The sequence below is a fragment of the Oryctolagus cuniculus genome, chromosome 15 (genome assembly GCF_964237555.1).
Source record: "Oryctolagus cuniculus chromosome 15, mOryCun1.1, whole genome shotgun sequence".
Taxonomy (NCBI): Eukaryota; Metazoa; Chordata; class Mammalia; order Lagomorpha; family Leporidae; genus Oryctolagus; species Oryctolagus cuniculus.
The window spans coordinates 19,395,173-19,422,697 of record NC_091446.1 but is presented as its reverse complement, the minus strand read 5'-3'; the positions used below and the strand labels follow the sequence as shown (position 1 = coordinate 19,422,697).

At 55.0% G+C, this 27,525-nt stretch overlaps 1 protein-coding gene and 1 long non-coding RNA gene across 5 annotated transcripts in view; both read left to right on the top strand.

Annotated features, from left to right (window-relative positions):
* RBM20 (RNA binding motif protein 20) overlaps positions 1–7,250 on the top strand; it is a 217,576-nt gene extending 210,326 nt beyond the window's left edge. For all 4 annotated transcript variants that reach the window (XM_008270500.4, XM_051823573.2, XM_070057233.1 and 1 more), the window contains exons 13-14: positions 211–332; positions 4,338–7,250. In XM_008270500.4, coding sequence (XP_008268722.3) covers positions 211–332; positions 4,338–4,448 — 233 coding nt within the window. In that variant the 3' untranslated portion in view covers positions 4,449–7,250. The remainder of the gene's footprint in view (positions 1–210; positions 333–4,337) is intronic.
* A 3,889-nt stretch (positions 7,251–11,139) lies between these two features.
* On the top strand, positions 11,140–16,035 carry LOC103351426 (uncharacterized). The gene is made up of 3 exons (XR_519211.4): positions 11,140–11,218; positions 11,463–11,597; positions 13,922–16,035. It is a non-coding gene; the product is annotated as an uncharacterized lncRNA (long non-coding RNA).
* Positions 16,036–27,525: the final 11,490 nt, after the last annotated feature.

Here is a 27,525-nt window from a genome sequence, read left to right as displayed (position 1 = left end):
AGCACCTCACACGGCGGCATCGCTCATACTCACAGCCACCAGTGAGCGAAGCCGCTTGGCAAACGAAACCGAGGCTTGGAAGAGCAAGAGAACCAGCTTCAGTCAACCATGAGGGAGGGTGGAACTTGTCACCCCCGTGTCCGCTTGGTGGCGGGAAGGGCTGGGGGCCGGGGGCGCCCTCCTAACGCCTGTGCATCCCCTCTCCTACAGGGGTGGAGTTCGTGGTTCCCAGGACCGGGTTCTATTGCAAGCTGTGTGGGCTGTTCTATACCAGCGAGGAGATGGCCAAGGTGACCCACTGCCGCAGTGCTGTCCACTATAGGAACTTGCAGGTAACCCTTGGCCTTCCTTGCTCAGCACCCTGTGGGGCTGGGCCAGGCGTCCAGGGTCCTCAACTGGCTTGTCTCTGACTCCAGCCCCGAGTTCAAGGCCTACTCTGGGCACAGGCAGCCAACCCTACCCCATTCACACAGGGCTGCCTTCTGCTACTGTGAGTTTCTGTGCCCTCCCACCATGCAGAACTCCCCCTCTACCCACAGAACTGACCCCACCAGCCTGCGCCTTGTGGGGGCTGTCTCCCAAGTGCTCCCAGGGCATCTGTCTTCACTTTCATACTTGACACATTCTGTTTAGGTGGCTTTTTAAAATGCCTGCCTCCCCAGCCACTGTGAGTAGCCTGAGTTAGGCTGCTGTTCACCTGACCCCTCGTGGGGCTGACCCCTTCCCACCAGACCTAGGTGCTCCAGGTATTGGTATTCCTGCTTCTGTTCCTTGGTACAGGGTCCACTGTCATGTTCTGTTTAAATGTTCATGCAGACAGCAGATGTCTATCATAGACTGTGTACCAGGCACTGCTCCAGGAGCTGGGGAGACAGCCACAAAAGCAGACAAAACCCCTGACCTCATGGAGCTCCCATTCTAGTGCAGGAGTCAAGCAATAAATCACAAAAGTGATAATAGTAAATTAAAAAGTCACATATATGGGGCGGGCATTTGGCCCAGCGGTTGAGATGCCCACATCCCGTATCGGGGTGCCTGGTTCAAGTCCCCACTCCACTTCTGATCCAGCCTCCTGCTAATGCACACCCTGGGTAGCAGCAGGTGATGGCTTAAGTACTTGAGTCTCTGCCACCCTTGTGGGAGACCTGACTGAGTTCCTGGCCACTGGGACAGCCTGGCCTTGTCCTGCACTGACTGTTGCAGGCATTTGGGAGATGAATCGGCACATGGGAGATCTCTGCCGCTCTGTGTGTGTGTCATTCTGCCTTCAGATAAATAAAAATAGCTTTTTTAAAAAAAAAGTAGCATGTAAAAGATATCCTATATACTACATTATAGCCAGTCTACAGTGCCATTTTTGGTAACCAACAAGAAAAAAAATGTTGTCAATTAAATGGTGAGAATCCACCAACTGTGAAATGTATCTCTATTGCAAAGATGTTAACATGTGGAAAAAGGTGTCTTAAAATCAATGAAATAGGGCATATTGTTCTACAATGTCTACCCAACTAACATAGAGTATGTTAGAGTGTGGTTTCATAATGAACTTCTGGTATAAGCTACATTTTGGCAGCTTACCAGAAGGCATGGCGTCTCAAATGTCCGGAATGAGTATCTTGAGACGCCACCTGCATTTACTACGAGTGATCAGATACGATTGACCCTCAAGGCCTCAAGTCACACAGTCCTTGTGCTGTCAGCACCCTAATTGCAGCCATGCATTCGGGGTACAGTTCAATTGGTAAACAGGGCCTGACCTAGCAGGTTGTAAACCAGACTCACCTGGGCACTGTTCTGAAGTGCACATCCCAGGTCAGATATTCAACAGAACTGGAAGTGGGGAGGCAGGGACATGCAATTTGAGAAAGTTCTCCAGATGACTCGAATGCCCTCCCCCCAGTTAAGAAGCTCTGGTCGGGGCTCTCTGGTCTTATAACCCAGGGAACTGAGGCTCAGAGCGAGGCGGCGAGATTCAGCCATTGCAGAGTGAGCCGCTGGGCCCAGCGCTAGATCACTTGATTCTTAATCACTTTCCTCTTTTTACTCTACTAAGCTGGCCCTGGAAACTGAGACCCACGATGTCCTGGCCCGGGTCACCGTTTGTAAGAGGCTGGCGTGGGCCATGCCCAGACTCAGGTCATTTAAGCCTCTTGATTTCCCTCTGGAGAGCAGCTGCCCTGTGCCTGAGGCCACCACCGGGCCCAGAGCAGGGAGTTCAGACTGGGCTCCCCAGAGCCGGCTGAGGACAGTCAGCTGGCCCGATGACGCTCCCGCCCCGGCCCCCCGCGATGGGAGCTTTGGAGTGGCCGGGCTGGGAGCGGCTGTGGAGGTCACCTGGTCCTGCTGCCCCCCCTAACCTTGTTCCCCCTGCCAACTGGCTCCTCTTCAAAACATGGCTTCCTGGATTCGACCCTGCCCCTTCACTCACTTCCTCATCCTCTCTGGGCCCGGCCTGAGAGTCTGCATTTTAAGCAGTCTGTCCAGTGCCTTCTGACGTGTCGCTGTAGGAACCTTCTCTCTCAGGCAGACTGTGACGCCCTCAGGGAGACGAGACCACACAGCTCAGGGTCACCCAGGGAGTTAGCAAGTGTTCAGACTCGCCAGGGCTTCTACTTCCAAATCCTGTTTTCTCCAGGGCAGTGGCCTTCCCGTGCTTTGAGCCTCTGGGTCAGACCCCTTGACCAACTGCCGTTCCCCATCCCCCCACCGCAGGCCAGAGCCCCTCCTCGGATTCTCTAGGCATGTGTAGATGCTGGCTAATGGCCCCCCCCCGCGCCATGCTGCCCAAACTGTGCACCTGCTGGGGAGCCAGTGCCTCTGCCACAGGCTTCCTAGATAGGGTTTCTGGTAGCCTTGACAGCATATCTCAGTCCTCACAGCTTCACCCACCTCACCCCCGGATACACGTGTGGAAAGGGAAAAATTCAGACCCAAGCAAGTGGGTGCTGGCTGACACCCAAGCCAGACACATGTAAACTTAGCAGCCACCAGGATTCCTTGAGGAGGGGTCGGGATGGCTCTTGGAGGCAGGGAGCAGGTGGGAGGAGCCTCCATTCTCTGACCTTCCCCTGCTGTGCCCACTGCAGGTCAAGGCTCTGGGAGAACCACCCGGAGTGACCTGGGACCGCAGGTGGACGCAGCGCTAGATGGGCAGAGCAGACCCTTGCCCTGAGAAAGAGCAGGCCTGCACACACGGTGCACTGCCTCCCTCAGTGCGCCTTTTCCCACCACTCAGATGAACCCAGGCTCCGCATCAGCAGCCTTGACCATGGGCGTCTGCAGGTGCCCGCTCCCCATCAAGCTGCACCCGGCCCTGAAAGCCAGCCAGTCTCTTCTGTGGAACAAGAGGGCAGCCCCGGGCTTTCCACATACATCCTCTCATGTGACCCTGGTTGTCGCCCCGGGAGGGGGGAGGTGGGAGACACTGTCATCCCATTTCACGGATTAGGACTGTGAGGCTGTGAGGAGACCCACATGCCTGAGTGTTTACCCTGTGCCAGGCACCGAGCCAGATGCTTTGTGCAGCTTCTCTCCAGCTTCACAACTCCCCCCCCCCCAAATGTGGGAGTCACTGCTGCTACCCTCACCCCACCGACGTCCGAGTTAGTGGGTGACGTGCCGGCCGAGCTGGGATTTGAACCCTGGTCATTTGAGAGCAGAGCTCACACACTGTGCCGGACGGAATGCTTCTGACTCCTGATCTAGTGCTCTGTGCACCTGCTGCCCCTGATCCCGTCTCACCATGTCCACTGCGGACGCTGCACGGCCTCCTGACCTGGCTCACCTAGTTGGGCCGGGGGCCAGTCGTAGCAGCGAGTGTTCAGGGACTGTGTGGAAGCAGCCCCAGCTACAGCGCTGACATGTGCATGCTGGAATCCGTGGAAGGAGCTCCAGGACCCTCCCCACCGGCTGCCCTGGCAGGAAACGGGTTACCAAGAGTCTCTGTGCTGCCGCTGCCCAATAGCTGTGGGCCAGGGCTCATCTTCTCCCGCCCTCCCACGTGGACCCGCTGCCTGCTCTCTCTGGAAAGCAGGTAGAGTTGCCATGAGGATTAAGTGAGTTTGTAGAAGCCAAGCAGTTAGAACAGTGCCTGGCTGTGGAAGTGTTTGCTATTGTTAGTATCTGGACTTTGTGTTTTTCCTACGACAGGCACGTACGAGTTGTCAACTAACCTAGGAGGGCCTTAGCATGGGTCCCGCAGCCCCAGAAGGATGCCAGGGAAGGGTGGCCCACCCATGGGACACAGGTGACAGGAGAGGGGGCCTGTCACCCCGCTTGCTCTCCACCTGCTGCCACTCACGCCTCCCTGCCTCCTTGTCCCTGTCTTTGCACCGCAGAAGTACTTGTCCCAGCTGGCCGAGGAGGGCCTGAAGGAGCCCGAGGGGGCAGGCAGCCCCAGGCCCGAGGACAGCGGAATCGTGCCGCACTTTGACAGGAAAAAGCCCTGATGTTTCTGCCGCCGCCGCTGCCGCCGCTGCCACTGCTGCTGCTGCTGCTGGGGGGTAAGAAGGACCTGCTACGGGCCTCGCCCTGCGCCAGACAGGCCTGATCCCGATCGGAAGGAGAGCCTGGCAGAGATGTGTAGAGCGTCTGAAGTGCCTCCAGGAACCGTGTCACCCGGCTCCTGGCCTGGCCGCAGCGGTCACCACCCCGCTCCTGGGGGACCTGGCCTCTTTCCAACAGCCTTTCAGTTCACTGCTCCCCCCCCCAACCCCTGCATCTCCCGCCCTCACCCCCTCCCTGGGCCAAGGAGTGTTTCTTTTTCACAAAAGCCAGCTTCTCAGGGATCTTCACAGTGCCCGAATTCTTGCTGGGATAGAACAGGCCAGGCCAGGCTGCCATGCACGGCCAAGTTTAGCAGCAACGCCTGTGTCAAGAGAAGCACTTCAGGGCCTCAGTGCGCCTTCTCCGCCTGGCGTCTGCGTGTCTGCGCAGGGCAGCTGAGGGGGCCCCTGCGGTCCCAAGACGGGCACAGAAGATAATCAGAGGGCAGAGGCCGGGGCTGGCTTCCTGAACCCCTTCCCCCAGCTGCACCACCTTTTGGAAGAACTCCAGTTTTTGCTAACTCTCCTAGAAGTCTGTCAGAGTCATGCCTTAAAGGGAAATTAAGTGCATTTTTATGGAGAAAGAAAAGAACCCTACATTTTGGAAGCCCAGATCAATTTCATCCAAATTTCCCTCCGTCAGCAGATGTCAGGGTTTGCCCTCTCCTGGGCTATGAATTGGATATGGAGCCACTTCACTTAAAAATGAAATAAAAAATGCCTTCTCCCTGCAGCCGAGACGGCTGCTGCCGAGGCTTAGGTCTGCAAGGGTGGCATCAGCTCCAGCGACAGTGGCGAGGAGGTGGCCCTGGCCTTGGCTCCCCCTTGGTGCCTGCACCCCAGGTGCACTGACCTCCCCCGAGTGGCCCCCGAGCGCAGGAGAAGTGAAGGAAGAGAGGGCTGTAGGTGTTTGTAGGTGGGTCCCTTCCAGCCTGGGCAGGGGGCGAGGGCTCCCGGCGCTGACCGCACGGGCCGGCTTGGATGGCAGAATGCTGCAGAGGACAGAGCCCTCATCCCCACACCGCCCCGTGCTGTGCCCCGGCCGGGGGAGCGGGGTCTCGAGGTGGTTGTTCCTTCGGCAGGGGCTGGAACAGAGGTGTCGGGGTGCAGGAGGCACTGTGTAGCTGTCGGGTGGACCCCGGAAGTCAGCCGGGAGCCTCGTGCTGTTTCCTGGGCCGAGACACTCCTCTGCAGGTGCCTTCTGGGGCTCAGCCTGTGAAAAGTAAAATAAGGGGGAGGGGTCTCCCTCCCAGGGGTCCCCCCCACCCAGGAGATTGCTGTTTGCGTTCCTGACTGTGGCCAGGAACGCTGGGAAGGGGGTGTGCGGGGTTCCTGTTTCTGCAGTTTTCTTTTAATGGTAGCTCAGAGCACCCTGCACCTTCTGTCCTCTGCACCAGTGGAAGAGGGGGTGGCGAGATGCTCAAGTTCACGCTGACGGGTTGGGGGGAAACCGAGGCACGGGAAGGAAACCAGGGTGGAACCGACAGTGATCACTGTCAGCTGAGCGTGAGGCTTCTGGCGGTCGCCGCTGAGGAGAGAGCGGTTGGGAGCCTGGGAGAGGAGAGCTATGCACGTACCAGGCAGGGCTGCTGGGACAGGTGTGCTGAAGAGAGGCTGAAGAGGAAGGAACCCCGCCCCCCCACTCCCCCCCAGAGAAGGCTGGGCTCTCCGGCCCAGACCCTCCCCGGGCTGACTCTGCTGGTTTTAACGCCGCACTCTGAGTACGGCTACGCTGCTTCCATTTCCCAGAAAGCTGCGCCCCTGTGCGTCTCATCCCTCTGGGGGCGAGGCTGGGGCAGCCCTGGGGCCTCCCTGCTGAACTTTGCTGGGAAAAACCTTCAGCCTCCATGAGAGGCGCTGAAGGCACCATCCCTGCAAAGTGGGCGCAGCCCCTCCCCCGCGGCGTTCCCATGGAAACCCAGATGGCCAGGTCCCCCAGCGATGTCCTGGCTCCCTTGCTGAAACACTGACCGTCTTCCTGGAGGAAGCCGGAGGAGCCCCTGGAAGGGAGAGCGGAGAGGTTCTCTGTGCATTCGTTGAGAACCCTCAGTTTAAAACCCTGTAAGATTCTCTACTTGGGTGTACATAGGTAACTTATTTATTTTTGTACAATTCCATCAGCATGGCCCTTCACCGACCCTATCATTCGCACTTCTGATTCCTATGGATGTCACACGGTGCAGCAGTAAAAGCCACTGGGAAAGGCTGATTTCGTGGAGCTTTTCCTCAGTGTTTGTCACCCACTTCAGTGTCTCACCAGAAAACTGCTCAAGGGCGGTTGCTCCCTTGAGTGGCAGATTCACTTCTGCTCTGGGTTATTCTAACAAAAGGCCTGTGCAATTTTCTTTTTGTTGTGACCACCTGCAAAAAAGTAGATCCAGACAATATTCCCAAAGAATCTGGCGACCTTGGCGTTGGCGTGAGCAGCAGCCGTTAGTGTCAGTTTCCCATTTTCAGACAGTCCGAGGCCGTGATCAGTTAGATTGTACTTGAACTGGACCAGAGTTTGTTTTGTGACTTCATGGAAAACAAACAGAAAAACAAACCCACTAGTTAATTTAAGTTTGAACTTGTAAAGTGTTGGAATTTGTTGAGTGTCTCATAAATTGTCACCACTTTTCCTTATCTGTATAACTGACCGCGAAGTGTTTTTACAAAAGGAAAAACCTGATTTTTAATAAAGAGAATTTGAAAGCTTGTGAGTAAGTGGCCGTGGCTCACACGTTTGGCTGGCGCCTGGGGGGAGTGGGACTCACTGAGCACACAGCTGGGCTTTGGTGCTTCTGAACCACAATGTTTTACGTCCACCTGGTTAGAGCAGCACAGGGGTCGGGTTCTCGGGGCTTGGTCCCCAGCGCCGGAACCTAACAAAGCTGGGAGCTCCCGGCTGGGAGGCTCAAGCAGAAAGCCCTCTGGGCCACGTTTAAATCCCTAGCCTTGCTACGGTTGTTGCCTGGTCTCCAGTGCTGCACTGGGGTCAGGCTGTTCCCGGCTACTCCATCCCCCGGGAAGATGAAGCTGTGGTGGTTAGCCCGGTAGCAGAGATCGGAGGCCTGGCCCTGCCTCTCTCAGCCGCATGACTCCAAGGCCGGCTTCCTTGTTATAAAAGAGGTTAATGATCATAATCGCCTCCCGGGCTTGTTTCCGGGTGAAGATAATTGCTGGTGAAAGCACTTGGTAAGCTGCATAGCGCTGCACCGTGTGTGTGTTTGTGATCTGTGTGTTGGACGGCAACCTCCATATTTCCAGGGTCAAGTTCTTTTTTAACCGTTTCTTCTGGTAAAACAGTGCAGTCTCCTGGTGTAGCTGGCCAGTTCTTTGAGTGGCCTGCAAGCTCCTCTGGCTCCTTCCCTCTTGTTGACGGTGCTCCTGAGTCAACCGGGAGGGGCTGGGCAGCTGGACCCAGGGGCGGAGAGAGTGGGGCCGCCCACCCGCGATGACGGGGAGCGCTTGTGGATCTGAGTGAAGTTCCTGCTCAGCCTGTTGGCTGCTCTCCGGCCCACCTCTACCCGCTGTGGCCACACTTGGGCCAAGCTCACGCCTCCGGTTCCCAGCCTCCTCTGCGGTGCTATCGGGGACACGTTGGCCAAAGGGCCTGGAGCTCATCCTGCTGCCCTAAGTTCAGGATCCAGGATGTCTGGGGGGTGTCCCTGGGGCCTGGGGGAATTCCTTCATGTCACTCTATGTGGCACAACTCTGGGAAGCCTCAGCTGATGGTGACCTGTACCAGGGCCCTCCTGCAAGTTGTGCAGGTACCCCCCCTCCCCCAGGCCTGGCTGTTGTCCCTGTGGATCCTCCAGGCTGGTTCTGAGCCAGCCCACTGGGCGGGAGCCCCTGCGCCCTTCCTGCCCACCTTTCCAGGAATAGACTCCAGGCTGCCCCTGCCTGACTGGCACAGCCTGCGCACTGGGCTGTGCGCCCCTCACAGCGCCGCACATGTCAGGCCTCTTAGGTTCCAGTGCTGGCTCCGTCCAGCCCAGCCCCTCTGTGCTCCTGTGACATCAGTCACAAGCACGGATCCTCTCCCTCGGCAGTGACAGACACCTGCCCCTGGGAGCAGCCTGTTCTCTTTGGCTGTCACAATGGCCCCGCACCAGCTCCTGGCCCAAGTGCAATTCCAAGCAGCTCACAGCAGGATGGCCACAGAGACCCCCAAGTCTTGGCCCTTCCTTTTCAAGTGAGGAAACAGGCGCATGGAGGGGAAGTGACATGCCTAAAGCCACATTGCTATTAGTTTAGGGCCAGGACTGGAATTCCTCCTGGGTCGTTCTGCAGGGGCCACGTGGGCAGTTTCGATGACTGTTAGATTATTCTATGAATTTTCCAGGTCTAGCCCTAGCTGGACTTTGGTACTCGCTCAGCAGGGACTCATGACGATTATTGATTAGCATACTTTGTGGACATCAGAATTGTCTGGAGAGGGGCTAGCATGGTGACGTAGCAGGCAAAGCTGCCACGTGCGACGCCAGCATCCTATACGGGCGCAAGTTCATGCCCTGGCTGCTCCGCTTCCAATCCAGCTCCCTGCTACTGGCCTGGAAAAAGCAGCAGCAGATTTGGATCTGTGCTGCTCTCATGGGAGATCTGGAGGAAGCGTCTGGCTCCTGGCTTTGGACTGGCCTAATGCTGGCTGTCGCGACCGACCGGGGAGTGAACCGGCAGATGGAGGATCTTTCTGTGGCTCTCCTCTCTCTTTCTAACTCTTGACTTTCAAATTAATTAATTAATTAATCTTTTTTTTTTTTATTGCCTGGGGAGCTTGCTAGAAATACAGCGCCCCCTCCCCTCGTCACCCGCATGGAGATTGTGGCCGCCGGTGAGGAAAGGGGCCCGGGCATGGGCATTTGGCTGCCGGATGGGGCTGTGCAGGTGGAGCCCACTCAACACACTCTGACAAACTCTGCCCTCAGTGTCCCCCAGGGGCTTCCTCAGTAGCTTCTAGAACAGAAGGGGCATCTACCCGCTGGGGGGATGTGAAGGGAGACCATTCCAGTGTGAAAGGGGCTCGACAGTGGGGGCAGAGGACAGGAGACTCTGTGGCCTTGGCGGACGGGGTGTGGGAGCTGGGGCGGGGGAGGCTGTCGGGGCCATGTGCCAGGAGCTTTGCAGCTGGATTCACATGTGCTGTCTCACTGCGCGTAGGCAAAAGTCAGCTTTCCAGGGCTGCTGGAGCTCCTCGCCGGCTGGAAGTGCCACGGCCGATGAGGGGTCTCCTGGTGCCCTGGTGAGAGCCGCTGAGGACAGAGCGCGCCGCAGAGGCAGCGGGCCTTCTGGGAGGGGCCCCGGGGCCTTGTCGCCAGCAGAGAGGGACCTGGGGGTCACACGCGCTTTCTCTCTCGCCCTCCGTGGCCACGACTCCTACTGGTGCCGTGAGCCCTGCTGACTCCTGAGCCCAGCTACATGGCGCACTGTGTGTGTGCCCTGTGCTGAGAGACAGGTCCTGTGGTTCTCCCTAGTTCCCTGCTTGGGAAAAGGAGGTTCAGAGGGGCAGAGCGGTTTGCCAGGGCAGGGGGTGTCGAGCCAGTGATGAGCAGAATTGGGATTCGAACCCAGGACCCAACCTATACTCCTTACCACTGTGAGTGTTCTCCATTGCCTGTGTTAGGGCTGGGACTTGTCTTGTTTCTGCATCTCCCTAAAGTCCCAGCCTCTGGTCCTGCAGGAGAGACAGGCCTGGGACACAGGAGGACTGAGTTCAGCTGTACCGGGAATGCTTGTGAACTCCCTTCTTAGGAAGTAGATCAAGAAAAACAGCGTCCGCCCTCCCGCAAAACTGGAGGCAAGCGGGCAAGGAGGCCGAGGACGCGTGGGTTCTTTCTTCTCACTTGGAGGAATTCCGCCAGAGGAGCTGCTCTGCGCGCAGGGAATGAGGAGGTCCCTGTGGCTGCCCGGGTCCTCCTCCTTCAGGGAGGAGAGGAAGGTACCCTGCTCCCTGTTCCCGGGGTCCCGGCCACACTGTGAGACGCTCAGCAGAGAGCTCCCCTGGCCCCAGAATGCCAGCCATCGCTTTGTACTTGCCCCCTCTCCTTGAGTAAAATGCGATGATTTACTTACCTGCCACCTTGTTCTGACGAGGAGTTGAGACGATGTACAACACAGGCCAGGAGTGACCAGACTAAGCCAATGCAAACAGTTTTAATGAGGCTTAAAGAATATTGTGGGTGACACGTGTGCAGTCCATGAGCTGCCAGCAAAGTGGTGAGCGCGAGTTGTGACTAAGAGCCTCCTGGGAGGCAAGGCAAAAAGAGGAAGTATGCTTCGTTGACCTGGCGGGAGCGTGGGGGAGATTGTTCTGCCCTGCTGTGCAATCTGGAAGACTGGTCCCGTGGGACTGTGCCCAGCATGGGCAGAGGCTCCGAGCGGTGCTGAGAGTCCTCGGGAGCTGCCGGCCGACGCTGGAGGAGGCTGCAGGGGAGGCCCTCTGGAGGGGACCCTGCGCAGTCCCTGTGACGTGTTTCCTGATGGAAGGGTGACACCGCCCATGGCCCCCCCGCCCAGCCCACTGAGAGTGAGTATGCTGGCTTGGGTTTGTGAGAGGGGTCATTTTGTTCTCAAACTTTTTCAAATTTCTCTTGTCCACTGGTTGAATTTCCAGGCCCCAGAGTCGGTGGGACAAGGATGAGACCACCTCCATGCCGGCCATCTGACCGTCCTGCCCCCTCAGAGAGCTCTGGGTAGGGACCCTGCCCGTTTGGGTTCTGGCGCAGGTTCTCCAGCACTTACTTTTCGGGGTTCCCTGCAGGAGGGAGCCCAGCGTGACTGGCAGGTGCTGCCTCCCTCAGGCCAGGCTGGGAACTGCCCTCAGACCTGCCTGATGAGGAGTGGACCCCCGGTCTCTACCCTCCTTCAGGCTGGGAAGGAAAGAGCTTTCTGGCTCGGGGACAGGTCTCTGTGCTGGCAATCAGTATCTCTTCCTAGGTCAACTCGCCATGAACTCACTCACTCGGAGGCGACGCCACCAGCGTCTCCTGCCCTGTGCCTTTGATGCGTGTCCTGTGCTTGCCTGTGGGTGCTGAGAGCTGAGAGGAGTGGAGACCCACTGTCAGTCACAAGGTGAGGGCTGGTCGCTTCGCGCCCTGAACTGTCCCACAGCCCCGGTAGTTCAGGCCAGAGGCCTGTGGAGGGGCGTGGGCCTTGTTACCACCACCCCCCCCTTAGGGGAATCCACCATCAGGGGCAAACCAAGTGCCTCCGTGGGGTGGGTGTCCCCAGGGCCGCCCACCCAGGTCTCTGCAGCATTGATATCGTGGGCAGCTCCTGTGCCTTAGCTTGGCACACAGCCAAGCCCCCCAACAAAGATTTATTTATTTATTTGAAAAGCCAAGTTACAGAGAGAGAGGGAGAGACAGGAGACAGAGGTCTTCTATCCACTGGTTCACTGCCCAAACGGCTGCAACAGCTGGAGCTGGGCTGACCCGTAGCCAAGAGCTTCTTCCAAGTCTCCCACATGGGCACAGGGGCGCAGCACTCGGGCCATCTTCAGCACTGCTTTCCCAGGTGCATTAGCAGAGAGCTGGATCAGAAGTGGAACAGCTGGGACTCAAACTGGTGCCCAGAAGAGATGCCGGCCCTGCAGGCAGTGGCCCAACCCACAGAGCTGGCCCCCAGCCAATCCTCCTTAATGCCGGCTTTTTCTCCACTTTTTCTCCACTGACCGAGTCCCCCTCGCAGCCTCCAGGTGGGCTTCAGCCACGCCCCTGCCTCGCACGTCCCCAGACTGCCTGCAGTGTCCTTCCACTTTCTCCTTGCTTGGCCACTACAGCCACCTTCAGCCTTCTACATGAGCGTGCCCTGCTTTCTGCAGCCTTCCTTGAGCCCTGTGGCCTCCCCACCTGTGTCCCTGTTCCCCCACAGGCCCCCAGAATGCTTTGTACCCTGAGCCCAGACACGGACACATAGGCCACTCTTCCCCGGCCCGTATCGCGTTGCCTTGGGCTCTGCTGTCGGTTTGCCCCTAAGCAGTCAGGTGTCTGCAAGGGCAGGGAGGGCTTCCTGCTCCCCCTGTGCCCAGCACGGAGCAGGTATCAGAGAATGGGGGTGGAAGGACTAAGCAGCCCCCTTGCCTGTCCCTGGGACGAGCTGGAGCCACAGGGTCTGAACCCCAGGCCTCAGCACAGTCACTACCTACCGTGAGGACCGGCTTGGGAGCAGGGTGGGTCCTTGGAGCAGTACCAGACAACACCCCACCCTTACACCAGCCCCTGCCTTGGCCCAGCCCGGTCACCCCACGGCAGGGCTGGGAGTTGGGGCTGACGGCTGGGGACACAGCCCTGCTTGTGTGCTCCAGCGCAGCCTTTTCATAGCCGGACTCTCCTCTGGCCACAGAGCAGGCCTCAGCTCTCTGTCCCCCCGGGACATCTTGTCCCCAAACCGGTCTGTCCTCACTCCATATCCCCACCTAGCCAGGCCCACCCAGTTCTCCCCGTCCTTCCTGGGCCTCACTGGGAACACAGCAGGGTTTATGACGGCAGTGTCAACACTGGGAGGGTGGCCTCGGCTCACCCTGCCTTGGAAGCCACACCTTCGCCTGCTGCCCACACCTCATCCACGTCTCCTGCAGCCTGCAGGGAGGCTGCTGGCTCCCTCCTCTCCCGGCACCTGGGAGCCACTGAGGGGCTTGGGTCATGGAGGGAGAACCTCATAGTCCTGGGAGACCGAGACCTTGTCTATAGAGATTAGGCTGGCTAGAGGATTAATCATTAAACCCGACCCATTTGCTGTCCTCTCCCCCTGCTCTCCTGCAAGGGGCGGGGCGGAGAAGGAGGCCCTGGAGCAGATCCCCTAGGGAGCACGGCCTCGTAGCCGCAGGGCCTTCTGCCCACCTCCCCGAGATCTGCAAGCCCACCTCGTGCACACAGCCTGTCTGCCTTTCCCGAGCAGCCCTGAGCTCTGAGCAGGCCTTGGGCAGGCCTGGGTGCAGCCAGCCTCGGCGGCCGCTCTGGGAGAGGCTTTGGGGATCCCATAGGCTGCAGCTGCACCTGTGTTGACACACACTCCCCCCCCCCCCCCAGCTCCTCCTCAGACCGGCTCTCCCCTTGCTTGTTTCTACCCCCGCTGCCCAGCGCCCTACCGAGGGAAGCATGCCTGGCCTCCTGCTGGCTTCCCGCCTGCTCCTGGCACTGGCGGGGCGGGGGGGGGGGGCTGGCAGCAGCGCACCCCCATCCTTGGGGCCCCTGTGGTCTCCCAAGAGTACTTTTCCAGCTGCGAGAACCCTGCAGACAGCTTGGAGGCAGGAAGCCCTAGCACCCCCTTGCAGCTATGCAGCTAGGCTGCCACAGTGGGGCCCTCTCCCCCGCAGGCTCTTCCCCCGGCTTTTCCTGGATTTTCTCTAAGATCCCGGGAAACACAATCTCCTTCCCTCGTCTTCTCCCCTCCAGCTCCATCTCTCCGGCGTCGTGAGGACTCCTTCACCCCGCAGAGGCCATCCTTCTGTGCTTATGTTTATTTGCAGGTAGGGATAGGGGCGGGTCCTTCCCCCTTCTGTGCTCCAGCCTCAAGCCAGCCCAGCTAAGGCCCTTGAGCTCTGGGCTGAGACGAGTCACCTGAGCTCCCTGCAGCCCAGTCTCCCCATCTGGGCCAGCTGGCCAGCCCGCAGCAGTTGTCTTCCTGTCTTCCTCTTCCACTGATCTGCTGGACCACCTCCCCCCGCCACCACATCCTTGGAAAAGAGGCAGCCATCCTGGCCCCACGTGCCTCCCTCCTGGCGTGGTGTGAGGTAGCGGAGAAGTCTTTGACCTGTTGTTTACGCAGGTGCACGGGCATGTGTGCATGTGTCTGTGTAAGTGTGCTTGTGCCCATGTGAAGCAGTCGCAGCTGGAGGTGTTAACACCTGAGTGCTCCCAGGATGCTCTGTCGTAGGTGAACTGTTACAGTCGCAGAGGGGCGGGCGGCTGCCGGAGCGAGTCTTGTGGGTTCTTTTCCTCAGCTTAGTATAGAAATAAAAAGCCGGGAGACAGTTAGCAAAGAGGCAGAAACTTTTATTAGACAGAAAAGAAACTTTTGTTTCATAGGCAAGCGACACTGGCTCTGAGGAAGTGCCAGGGTCTTTAAGGCATTACTGTCATTCTGTAGGGGTGCCCATTGGACAGGGCTTTCACATGCTGTGTGCTGATTGGCTTGGGGCTCATGAGCTAGCAGGAGTCTCCTGGAGACAGTCCGCCTCTCCCCAGGGGCTCAGCCCCCTCCTCTGCCAACTCTGGGTGAAAGATTGCAGCCACCTGCGGGAGGGATTTAAAGTGGCAAGGTCACGCATGCAACGCAAGAAGCTGTTGGTGGGGGAAATGCCGATCAGTCAGTCGGTCTGGAGACAACTTTCCAGCCCCAGCCGGCAGCCTGCCTGTGAAGGATGTTCTACCCAGGTCTGGGGGGCCCACAGACTCCCCACCCCGAGCCTCAGGAGCTCCCATCCGTTCTGGCCCTCGGGCAGCATGGTGCACCCACCCCCATCCACCTGGATACTCTGATTCTGAGTCAAACGATTATTCCTGTGAGACTATTCAAAGCCTCTTCCCTCTCTCCCCCCGGCCTTAGCTGCAAGCTCTCCGTCCTTTCTCTTTCCTGTTCATCGAGACTGTCCGTACGGAGTGGGGAAGAAGCAGAGGAGCAGGGCTGGGCATACGAGCAGTGAAGAAGCTGAGTTCGTCCCCCAGACAAGGAGGGAAAAGAGGGAGCGAGAGCAAGGTGGGGAGGAGAAAGAGAACTCTCTGGGGAAGATGTCAGGGAAGTTTTGCAGAGTTTGGGTGCAGAGTAGAGTGTGAGAGCTGGAGAGAGAGGCTTTGGGCAGCTGCACAGCAGCAGAGCGCTGGAAACGGAGAGATCGACGCAGGGCGCAGGGACTTTGTTGCTGTGGTTTACAAAGCTGATGTCACTTTATGACCCAAATAATATTCTTCATCTCATCAAAGGCAGCTCGGATCATAAATCTCATCTTTGTTGTTTGCACAAGTACAAAGGCAAATAACCCTGCCAGTTAAACTCTACTGTGCTAATCATTTGTGAGATGCATCTGGGTTTCAGGAATGTTAAAAAAGGAAAAAATGAGACCAGCACCGCGGCTCACTAGGCTAATCCTCCGCCTGTGGCACCGACACACCAGGTTCTAGTCCCGGTTGGGGCACCGGATTCTGTCCCGGTTGCTCCTCTTCCAGGCCAGCTCTCTGCTGTGGCCCGGGAGTGCAGTGGAGGATGGCCCAAGTGCTTGGGCCCTGCACCTGCATGGGAGACCAGGAGAAGCACCTGACTCCTGGCTTCGGATTGGCACAGCTCGCCAGCCACAGTGCGCTGGCCTTAGTAGCCATTTGGGGGGTGAAGCAACGGAAAAGGAAGACCTTTCTCTCTCTCTCTCTCTCTCTCTGTCTAAAATCTGCCTGTCAAAAAAAAAAAAAAAAAAGGAAAAAATTGTGTGCTTAAGATGTATGAATATAGCACCATTGCTTTACATTTTTAAAATGGAGCAGTGTGCTGGGACTGGACTGTGTGGAGCTCTTAAAGGTATTCATTTTTTTTTTTTCAAAAAAAGATTTATTTGAAGGGGCAGCAGAGAGAGAGAGAGAGAGAGAGAGAGAGAGAATATGTTCCATCCCCTGGCTCATTCCCCGGATGTCTGCATTGGCTGGGACTGGGCCAGGCCAAAGCCAGGAAACTGGAACTCCATCCGAGTCTCCCCTGTGGGTGGAAGGAACCCAAGAAATTGGCCATCTTCTGCTGTTTTCCTGGGTGCATTAGCAGCAAGCTGGGTTGGAAGCCAAGTGGCTTGAACTTGAACTGGTGCTCCAGTATGGACTGTGGGGCCCAAGTGGCAGCTTAACCCACTGCACCACAAGGCCGGCCCCTTCCATGCACTGGGAGTCCCATGGTGTGCACGTCGGTCTCCTTGCCCCCACCCTGTGCTCTCTGCCCTGACTCAAGGAGGAACTCAGTTACTCAAGTTTTGTGGAGCAATCGTATCCTGTCAGGGGGCTGCAGCCAAGTGCTCTCCACAAGTCTGCATAGATTTTTTCCACTGTAACGGCATTCTGAAAGCTGGATGGAGAAACAGCTGCACGTGCACGCTCGCACCCACCCCGCATCCGCGTGCCCACACCACAGTCTGGACATCTGGGTGGTCACAGGGACTGGATGTGAGGCCCCTGAGAATGCTGGCCTTCAGGATGGCATTGGTGCCAGTAGCGTACGGATTGCTCTGATTATCCGAGGCTCTTGAGGAAAGCGTGACAAGAACACAGGACACAAAGAGCACGTTTGTGCATGCATGCGCGGGGGCGGTTTGCGGTGGTTTTAGAAAGAAATGTGGCAGTGATTGAGAGCATGAGACAGGTCCGATTGATGGTGGGGAGAAAGAGGCTTTATGGCGGAGCCCCCAGAGACTGCCACCATTTACAGCACGCGCAGAGGAGCCCGAGAAACGGCTGCGGGAGAATTCGGAGGAAGTGTGGGCAAGTGGGACATCCAGGAGACCCAAGAAAGTGGGCACTGCAAGAAGGGGGAGTTTGGGTCACCAGACTGAATGCTCGTGCGAGGTTCGAGTAGCCGAGCTTATCAGCAACTCTGATTGCCTGCGCGTAGAAGGTGCAGAGTTGTAAGTGAGAAGAGTGGAGAAGCCTCGCCTGGTAGAACTGCGTGTGAGAGTGTCGTGTGACACCTGGGATGCCTGGCGGCCATAGTGATTCACGCCGACTTGTGGGTGGTCTGCACAGCCATTCTCCATCTCCAGCTTCTGCTCTGGGAGTCCCCCCAGCCCTTCCCCACCGATTGTCTCTGAAGATCCACTGGGCTCCCATTCTCGAGTCGAGCCTGACCAAGGTAGGAAACACCTAAAGACAGGACTCCCTGCTGTTGTCGAAAGGAATTTCAGAAATGCCCAGCCCTGCAGACACGCACACAAGCTGACCAAGCCTGGCCTGCTCACTGATCCTGCCTGCTGAGTTAATGAGCTGCCATAGTGGCTGCAGAACTGGTACCCTCTGACAGGGCTCCTGCCCGGGAACCTTCTGCTCAGCTGTAATCCATTCACCTGCCCAGTGCGAGCCTCAGACTCCCCCAGGAAAGAGCCCAGATCCTGGCCCCGGCACTTATCTCTTCCCTCTTCTTCCTGCAAGAAAACCACTGCTTCTTACGGAGACGCATGGCCTGGAGTTTGGACGGGTTGGTCTGTTCCGCCCTCCTCAGCGAGCTGCTCATGTGGGCCAGGTGATCAGAGTGCCTTATCCTCCGTTGCACAGCGATCGATCTGGGGAGAGGCGCATGACCCAAATGAGCCCATCAAAATTTTCCCCGTGGGGCAGGCTTTTGGCATAATAGTTATAGTACTGCTTGGGATGGCCACATCTCATATTGGAGTGCCTGGGTCCAAGTCCTGGCTCTGCTTCTGACACCAACTTCCAGCTGGTACATAGGTTGGGAGGCAACAGGTGATAGCTCAAATAATTAGGTCCCTGCCACCCATGTAGAAGACCTAGATGGAGTTTGCAGCTCCTGGCTTCAGCCTGGCCGAACCCCAGATGTTGTGCACATCTGGGACATGTACCAGCAAATGGGAGTATATCTCTCTGCCCTTCAAATGAGTAAAATAAATTTAAAATTTATTAAAAGCAATCTTCCCTTGCTAGCTCTAAGTCAAAGTGTTTCTGTAAGTGTGGTCTGGAGATCTCTGTATGAGGCCAAAGCTATTTTTATAACCATACTGAGCTTTTACTTGCCCTTTTTTTTTTTTTTACTGTGTTGACGTTTTGCACTAATGGTGCAAAAACAAGGGTGGGTAAGATTCCTGGCACCTTTGCTTTTGAGTGGGAAGGAGCTCAGATACAGGGAGCTGAGCAGTAGTCATGTGGCACCCAGTCTGTCCTTACCTTGTCCTGGTGTGTCACTGGTCCGTCACCTCCAGGGCACCATGGATAACTAGGAAGTCTACAGGAGTGGTCCCACCAGAATGGTTCATTGCACAACCTACACGGCCACACTCAAAAGTCCTAAAAACTGTAGTCCCCAAACTGTGTTCTGTGTTCCTCTGATGCCACACGATGCCCCTCACGGAAGGATGCCATAGTTAAATATGCTTGGCAAGACTGCGTTCTGTAATTCCCTCCCTTGGAGATTATCAGTGGCTATCTGCACTCCCACGGGTCTCACAGTGACATAACCTATTTTCTTTATTAAATCTTTCTTTCCCCAACTATTTTACCATGCAATCATTTTGATTCTAGAAATAGTTACAATATGCCATGGACTATGGGCTTTAGCATAGAACTTTTGGACTGTACAGTCGGCCCTCTGTGAGTTCTGCATCTGAGGATTCAACCAACCATGGATTGAAAACATTAAAAAGAAAAGGTGCAGGGGCTGCTAGCATGGTGCAGTAGGTTAAGCCACAGCCTGAGACACTGGCATCCCACATGAGCACCGGTTCAAGTCCCAGCTCCTCCACTTCTGATCCAGTTTCCTGCTAATGCACCTGGGGAAGCAGTGGAAGATGGCCCTAATTCTTGGACCCCTACCACCCACTTGGGAGACCCAGTTAGAGTTCAGGCTCCTGGTTTTGGCCTGGTCCTGTCCTGGCCATTGCAGCCATCTGGGAAATGAACCAGCAGATGGAAGATTTCTGTCTGTAACTCTGCCTTTCAAATTAAATAAATAAATCTTAAAAAAAGAGTGCATGTATTGAATAGGTACATGTTTTCTTGTCTACAAAAAATGTTTATTCTCTAAACAATAAGGATAATAACTTTATATAGTATTTACCTTGTATTAGTTATTACATCTAGAGATGATTTAAAGTAGGATGATGTATAGGATGATATGTATAGGTTCTATGCAAATACAGCACTGGTTTTCACAGGGGACTTGAGCATCCTCAAGACTTTGGTATGCGTGGGGTCCTGAAGCCCACCCCCAACAGGTATTGAGGGAGGATATGCTTTAAACTCCATGAGACCGGGAACTGTGCTTGTCTTATTCTCCACAGTATACTCAGGGCCTGATAGAGTGCCTGACACATCACAGATCCTTGAAAAACCCGTTGAATAAATTAAAGGGTCAATGAATGATTGATGTTTTCACTAGTCCCTGATCCCCTTAAGATTCTCTATGTTTACAAAAATTGAGGTCCTTGTAGTGCATTATTTATGTTGTTTTGCCAGCAATAAATTTTGTGCTCTTGTCTCCCGAAAATGATACGTTTTTCAGGATGCAATGACATTTAGGTATTTAAATTTGTTCCCTCTGTGTGCGAGGCTGGGCAAGCACAACTGTTTCCCATTAAGCCAATCCTCTGAGGCCTCCCTCCTCTCTGCGGTCTGGGCTGGAGAAGCAGCACAGGCGAGCCCTTCCCAGCGGTTTTCATGTGGTTGACAAAGAGCGAACGCTGGCCTTGGAGGAGGAAGGGCCAATGGCAGCTCAACCCCGCTCTGCGATTCTGGGCGGCTGAGCAATAAAGGCGGCCCCGGAGCTCTGCCCGGGAGCGGGCGGGCTCAGCCTTTGTTCCTGCCTTCAGAAGGAAGGGCACCAAGGAAGGGAGACACAGTGTCTTGGAAACCCCATGGTTTTAGAAAATGCATGATTTGAGGGACTGAGGAGAGAGAGAGCGAATTAGAATATCCTATACTCTATTATATTCAATTGCATATTATCTTCAATTGCAGGGGTTGATAAACTACAGCTCAAAGGCAAACATAGGCCACTGCCTATTTTTCTATTACCCCAAGATAAGAATCACTGAAAAAAATTCAAACGAAATTACATTATGACCTGTGCAAGTTATATGGCATTCAACGTTCATTTTCAAAGATGAAATACAGAGACCAGCGCTGTGGGGTAGTCGGCTGAGCTTCTTCCTACAGCACCAGCATCCCATACGGGCACTGGTTCGAGTCTCAGCCGCTCCACTTCTGATCCAGCTCTCTGCAATGGCCTGGGAAAGCAGTGGAAGATGGCTCAAGTCCTTGGGCTCCTGTACCCACATGGGAGACCTGGAGGAAGCTCCTGGCTCCTGGCTCCTGGCTTCAGATTGGCCCAGCTCTGGCTGTTGTGGCCATTTGGGGAAGTGAACCAGTAGATGGAAGACCTTTCTCTCTGACTCTCCCTCTCTCTGTAACTCTACCTTTCAAATAAATAGATAAATAAATAAATAAAACCTAAAAAAAAAGATGAAATGCATAAAATCCCATTTCACATCAACATTAATGGATGAATATTTGCAATAGATTTTTATTATAGAAGATACCGTTTAAAATTGTGTTTATCTGAAATAGAGACAGAAACAGAGAAAGCTCTCATCCACTAGTTTACTACCTGGATGCCCACATAGTGGGCACTGGGGAGCTAGGAGCTGGCAACTCCATCCATGTCTCCCATATAAATGGCAGGAGCCCAAGCACTTGAACCATCATGGCTGCCTCCTATGGTCTCCCTCAGCAGGAAGCTGGAGTCATGTACTGGAGGCAGGCATCAAACCCAGGCACCCTGATCAGGGACATGGGTGTCTTAACCGCAGGGTCAAATGCCCCAGTGGAAGATGCTTTGAACCCCAATTAAGCAGAATAATATTCCTCAGAGAATTATTTCATCCTTTTCATTAGGAGAGCTGCATTATAAAAGCAAACTATACTCATTACATTTTAAACTTCAGCACTAAGAACCTCATAGAAATTTGTATTCTGTCTTGCTTTTTAAGTGCCTCTATATTAGTCTCAATTTTGCCTTTTGCCCACAAAGCCTAAAATGTTTCCTAGCTGATCATTCTCACACACACACACACACACACACACACCACACACACAAAGAAAGAAAAGAAAAGAAAAGAAAAAGAAAAAGGGCTGCAGCTAAGTGGCTTATCTGCGATGGCTTCAGCCGTCATACATGTCTGAGGAGAGGAGAGTCTCAGTAGATTCACCCAGTATTCATTTAGTCACCAGACTTTAGGGAGCCCTCTTTGGACCAGGCCCTCAGTATGTCCGACTGGCAGACAAAGCAGATGTGCAGACAGGCCGCTGCCTTTGGGGAGCTGATCCCGAGGCTGGACCACGGACCTAGCCTGCAGGTACGTGTCCATGGGATGATGAGTCAGAGTGGCCCCCCACAGCGTGGGAATTTCATGTGTGTCAGCTTGTCAGTGGGTCACCTTGGGCAGCGCACGGCTGCCCAGAGGCGCTCTGTGTGAGGCGTTGCGGAAGGGCGTAGAAGGAAGCAGGATCAGGTGAGCAGCATGAGACTGGCAGTGGGGAAGCCAAGTCCAGAATGTCAACCAGGACAGGGTGGCCCTCCTGTTGACTCAGGCAGGAGGCCAGGGAGTGAGCCAGGAGCAGCACAGGCGATACAAAACAAGGCGAGTGGCGGCCAGCGCTCAGGCCGTGTTCACATCGCTGCAGAGGGGGCGGCCGAGGCACCGTGGCCTCCTAGGGCTCGAGGCCGCCTGAGCGCAGCAAGGACGCTGGGATTGTCCTCCCACAACGCTGAGGAGTTTCCAGGCTTGGCTCCACTCCTCGAGGAATTTCTCTTTGGCTGCAGCCTTCAGAGGGGTCCACAGTAACTTCCTCCAGTCCCCACAGAAAATGTGTATGTAGATCCAGCCACAGGCATTGTCTTTTTCACATCCTATAGTTGAGGAAAGTGGCACAAATGGGAAACTGAGGCACCCAAGGCTGTTGAAGCCACAACCCTTTTGGTCTGGGGTGGTAGTGGAGAGGGGCTGGTCCACCTTCTGTCTCTAGGTTGGCAGGTGGCAAACCTCACCCTGGCTGTGTAACCTTCTCTCAAAGAGAAAAGCAGCTCATAGAGGCCATCGGTGATGACCCCCATAGGATCCTGGGGCTCCAGGAACAGGGCCAAGGCTGGAAGCAGAGTGCCTCCCCGTGACCTCCATGCAGCTTACCCCAGGCCCCTCTGCTGCCAGAAATCACCCAAGAAGTGGAGCCAGGGCTGGTCATAGATTCATTCCTGCTCTCTGGGTTCCTAAGAGCCCCGATAGGTTCCTGGAAGCTAACCCTATTTTTGCTAATCCTACATCCTGGACACAGCCTTGCAATGTGGAAAGGACATTGGCTCTGGGGCCAAGTGAACCTCTCCTGGAGTCCTGGTTCTGCTATTCAGCAGTAGCTCTGTCGTTTAACCTTGGCAGGTGACACTTGAGTAAACTCATTAAACTTAGTGTAGAGCAGAGGTAATGGCACCTGTTGGAAGGATAAGCAAAGAGGGAAGTCACAGCCCTCTCGTTCACCAATCGAGTGCCCTCCCCAAACATGCATCGTTAATGCTCTGGTTTAAATATTTCCAGACTTCTTTCTAGGTTCGCACTAACACAAACATGAATGTATACACATGTGTAAATTTAGAAGCAGAATATAAGTGTACACACTAGCCTGAAACTCACTTTAGTTCTATTCAACAACATGTATACGTCATTTCAAGGCAACGTGAAGTAAAGTATTACTCTTTTACTAACTTCTTAATATTTCCTAACGTGGTAATTGACAAACCTAGTGATGGATATTTAGCTTGTTCAAATGTTTTTTCCATCACAAACCTTGCTGTAATGGACCTGCGTGTTTATACATCTGTGTTAACATTTCTGTAAGAGAGAGTCCTGGAAGTGAGAAGGCTGGGTCAAAAAGTATACACACAACACATTTGAGTGGATTCTACTGAACTGCTTTCCTGCCCAAGTTGTACCCATCTGCAGTGTCTGACAGGACTCACTTCCATGCATCCTTGCAAGCACCGAACTCTGTTAATTTTTAATTTTTTGCATTTCCCTGATAATAAGTCAAACGTCTTTTCATGTTTACTGACCATATGCCTTCTTGCTCTGAATTCTTCATTTATATCCCTTGCCCATTTTTCTGTTTGCATGTTTGAGCTGTTCTTAACTTGTATGCGCTCTTTGTGCATTAAGCATGGACAGCTGTTGCCAGCGAGAAAAGACCCTGTTCTGAACCACCGAGTCTGAAGCAGGTGTTGCATGCCAGAGGCCTGGGCTCGCCACATAGATGTTGCAAATATTTCCCCAAGTTACCATTCTTCTTTTATTTGATCTGTGCTGTCTTTAGGAGTTTAAAACGTTTCAGTATTCAGATCTGTCATTTTCTCTTCTGGCTTCTTGGTTTCCTGTCTTGCTTAAGCAGCCTCCCATCCTGATATTATGTTGGTAGTCTTTTCTGTTTTCTTGTAATACGTTTATGGTTTCATTTATTTATATGCATGTCTTGAATAGTTCAGCTGATCTGAGTAGAGGCAGAATTCATAGTTCCAGTGTAGCTGATGTGTTTCTGAGGCTTTTTTTCCTCATCTCTCCCCATGCATGAGGCAGACCATCATTTTTTGAGGTGCAGTAGTCAGTGCAGTCCTACTAATGTTCTCATATTTATGAACAATTCCGCGGCTTAACACCCCCTAGTAATACCAGTGTTAATATCGGTGATTTCTTTGTGATGGTGCTGCAGATACTTTTATTTTTCCCCCTTCTCATCTGTAGTTTCTCATTTTTCAACAAAATTGAAGCATATTCTCAGCATGAAAACCAAGAAAACAGGATACAGAGAAATCTAAGGGGCTTTTTTCTGAGTAAAAGAGATAGATGTGGAGTCACTTATCCCACTCTCTAAGGATCTTTTGGGATTTTCTTCCAAGTTTCCTCGTTGACTAGGGCATTATTGCACTAGCCCCACTTCACAGATGAGAAAGTTGATGCCTATGAGAGAGGACGACTTGGTCAAGGCCACATGGCAGGTGAGTGACAGAACAAGCACTGAGCCTGGGTGTCTTCCTCAACTCTGGCCCTGTCTGGTTAGGCGTTGGTAAGTGTGGCTCAGGCAGAGCTCACCAGGGCCTCTCCGGGATTTCTTGCTAGACGGGTGGGTCAGCTGGAGACCCTGTCTCTCTGGGAGGATTAGCTGACTCCACTACCCACCTGGATCACTTCTGCTAATGACAGCCCCCTCTCCCGCCCTCCCCCATCGTCAGAAATAGGAGTCTGGCAAACAGCTGTGTTTACCTCCAGCGACTAGTGTAGGGCTGCTGGGTCCTGGAGGGGATTGTTCAAGCTTATCTTCTCCAGATAGCAATGTGCTGAGGGCTGCACAATCTGCTGACCCAGATTGAAATCAGCTGCAAAACACGAGAGTCCTAAACACACACATACAGCTCCACAGCCAACTGCAGCCAACGGCGGCTGGGTGGCCCCTCCCCTCCTCAACAGGCCGACTCCATCCCAGAATGCTTAGGGCAAGCCTCCAAGGGGACGCTAGGCACCTGCCTCCTGTCCTACATGCCTCATTCTCATGTTTTCAGTGTAGGAGACAGCCGGGAGAGATTGGTGGGAGAAGAGAGAGAGAGAGAGAGAGAGAGAGAGAGAGAGAGAAGCAGACTACAGAAGCTTCAGATCCAGGAACAAAGGGCAGCCTTGGACCACTGCACAATTTTATGCAGATCCTGAGGTCCTTCCTCTGGGCACAAAGCCCTGGTGAAACTGGTGGGAATGTTGTCTGTTTTTAGGCAATCTATAGTTTGGCTGTTCTGGATGGTGGAGGACAAACAGAATGCCCCAGCCCCGGCTCTGACGGGCCCACTGCCTGGTCAGAAGCACCCCATGGCTTCCGATAGTTGGCCCTGTAAAGTCCAAAAGATCTTTGAGACCCTTGAGGGACTGGTTCCAGGTCTACCTTCCTCCTCAGCCTGGCGTCTCTCTGCCTTCAACCCCCACAGTCTTTGATCTGTAACCCTCCTATGCACTTATCACTCCCTGCTGCAGCAGTATTTGCTTTTGAGAGCTTTATCATTCTTACTTCCCCAGTCTGTGTTCCTTGGGGGCCAGGCCCAGGCTTGTTTATCTTTGTACCTCTGAGCCCTGAATGCGATATGCGTGTGGGGGTGCTCAGGAACCTTTGTGGCCTTAAACCGGGAACTGTCCCACAGGGCAGAGCTCAGCCTGAGAGGCGGCAAGGCCCCCCAGGTCCCCACTGTGCATGAGCAGGAAGGACACCTTTTGCCCCAACCCGCAGAGAATACATTTCAGCCGGAAACCTCCAGGTCACGTGGTCCAACGCCTTCGTTTCAGACAGGCTAAGCGCCTGGCTGGGGATGGGAGATGTCACTTGGCTGAAGTCAGGTCGGGGGTGGTGGGGCTGGGGTGTAAACCTAGGTCTGCCTGACTTGGAAGGAGCCCACAGAGTCAGCCCCCGACGTCTCGCTGCTGGCTTCCCAGAAGAGGGCTCTGTCTTGCCAGGCCTGGGAGGGTTTCGGCACGGTGGCAGGCAGTACCTGGCTCCGAGCCACCCCCAGCCCTCTGGCCAGAGACGCTGTTTGAGAACTCTGCCTGCGCGTGGCCTGGAAGCCAGCTTCCCCAGCTGGGTCTTTCCACAGAAGGCCGGTCAGCCAGGTACCAGAACAGCACACGGAGCCTTTGTCCAGGGTGTAGGGTGTTTTCCAGTGCGGGGTTTGTGTTGGCTGTACTGACGGGGCAAGGGAAGTGGAGGCCTCTAGCCCGCTGCCAGCAGGGCTCCACGCCAAGAGGGCAATGGGCAGGAGGGGGGAACGGGCCAGAGGCACCCCACTGGGAACGTGGGAGGAGACGGCCAGGGCGGCAGGGAGGGCACTGGGCTGGGGACCCCTGAGCTCACGCTGGGTTTTGCGTTGCAGAAACAGCTCAGACTCACAGAGCAGTTCCGCCGCCAGCTGTGCCCTCTAGGCTTGTGCGGCTCTGGACAGTTTTTTCCAAGCCTCAGCTTCCTCCTTGGTTGTGTGAGTGGGGGTCATAGCAGTATCTTGGTGGGCACCATGAGGACCAGAGGCATGGCCCGCAGTAGTTGCTCAATAAGTGGTGGAGTCCCTGTGAATTTTTGTAAGCATTCCCACACTTCCCAAATTTACACACTAATGAAAGGTCAGGCTGTGGAGAACACCCAGGCCATGGTGTCAAATGACTGTGGACTGCGAAAAGGAACCAAAATCGCCAGGAGTAGACCCGCGTTGAGAGGAACTCTGGCCCAGAAACAGCTGGGGGCAGACAATCTGTTTTTAGTTAGGGAGCAGCCTGGAAGGTCTGTAAAACTCTCCCAGTGTGGTCGCCGTGTCCTGAGTGTTCTATGCTTAGCCTGGGTATGGGCGTGAGTGCTGCGTAAGTGTGCGGTGGCTGCGACGTCCGTGTGGTGCGCCTGTGGCGTGTGTTATGTGGAGGCCTGTGCTTCCCACCTTTCATAACATTCAGGAGAGGGAGAAGAGAAACGGACGTATTACGTAAATGCGTGATCTCTTTGTCTCTCTTTTCCTATAATGCTCCCAGTGGCTCCCACTCAAAGAGCCCCAGTTGTCCCAGCTGCTCCTGCTGGTGAGTGGCACAGGCCCACCCTGCACCTAGGTCTTCCTGGTGAGAGCAGGCGTTGGTTCCTGAGAGGAGGAAGGCGCACAGGCAGAGGCAGGGTTGTGTTCTCTGATCTTCAGGCAGCTTTGCCTGGGACGTGTCACCCGGATGGCTGCACCCTGCTCTCGCTCCCAGTCCTGCAACTTCCTGCACAGCTTGTTGCCGCTCGGGTTTGACTTTTGTCAGCTCTTCCTTTGAAGGAGGCCTCAAGCCAGTGAAGCGGTCTCAGCGAGGGAAGAAGCAGCTCCGTGGCTCGGGCCTGGCTCCTGGGCCAGCCCAGGACGGTCGGAGCGTCAGCCTACACCTTAGTTTGCACATTCTGCTGGGGTCCCTGGAGGTCTCTGGCTTGCTGCCGTTCCTGGGACGCCCCCACAAGCTGCCTCAGTTCCCCTCCTGGCGTGCTCGCCCCATAGTCAGGCCTGAGTCGCCAAGTGCTGCAGGCTGCTGCGTGCAACTCTGTAGACCCGGCTCTGGCGGCCACGCCTCTCTTCGCAGGGCTGCTCCAGGAAGTGAAACTTGCAAGGGCGGCCTCAGACAGGCTCCCCTCCAGGAGACAGACATCTTCCTAAAGCCTTGATTCTTTCACCAGACAGTTATGGACAAGCACGCAGCCTGTGTCTGAGGTCGGAGGCAGAG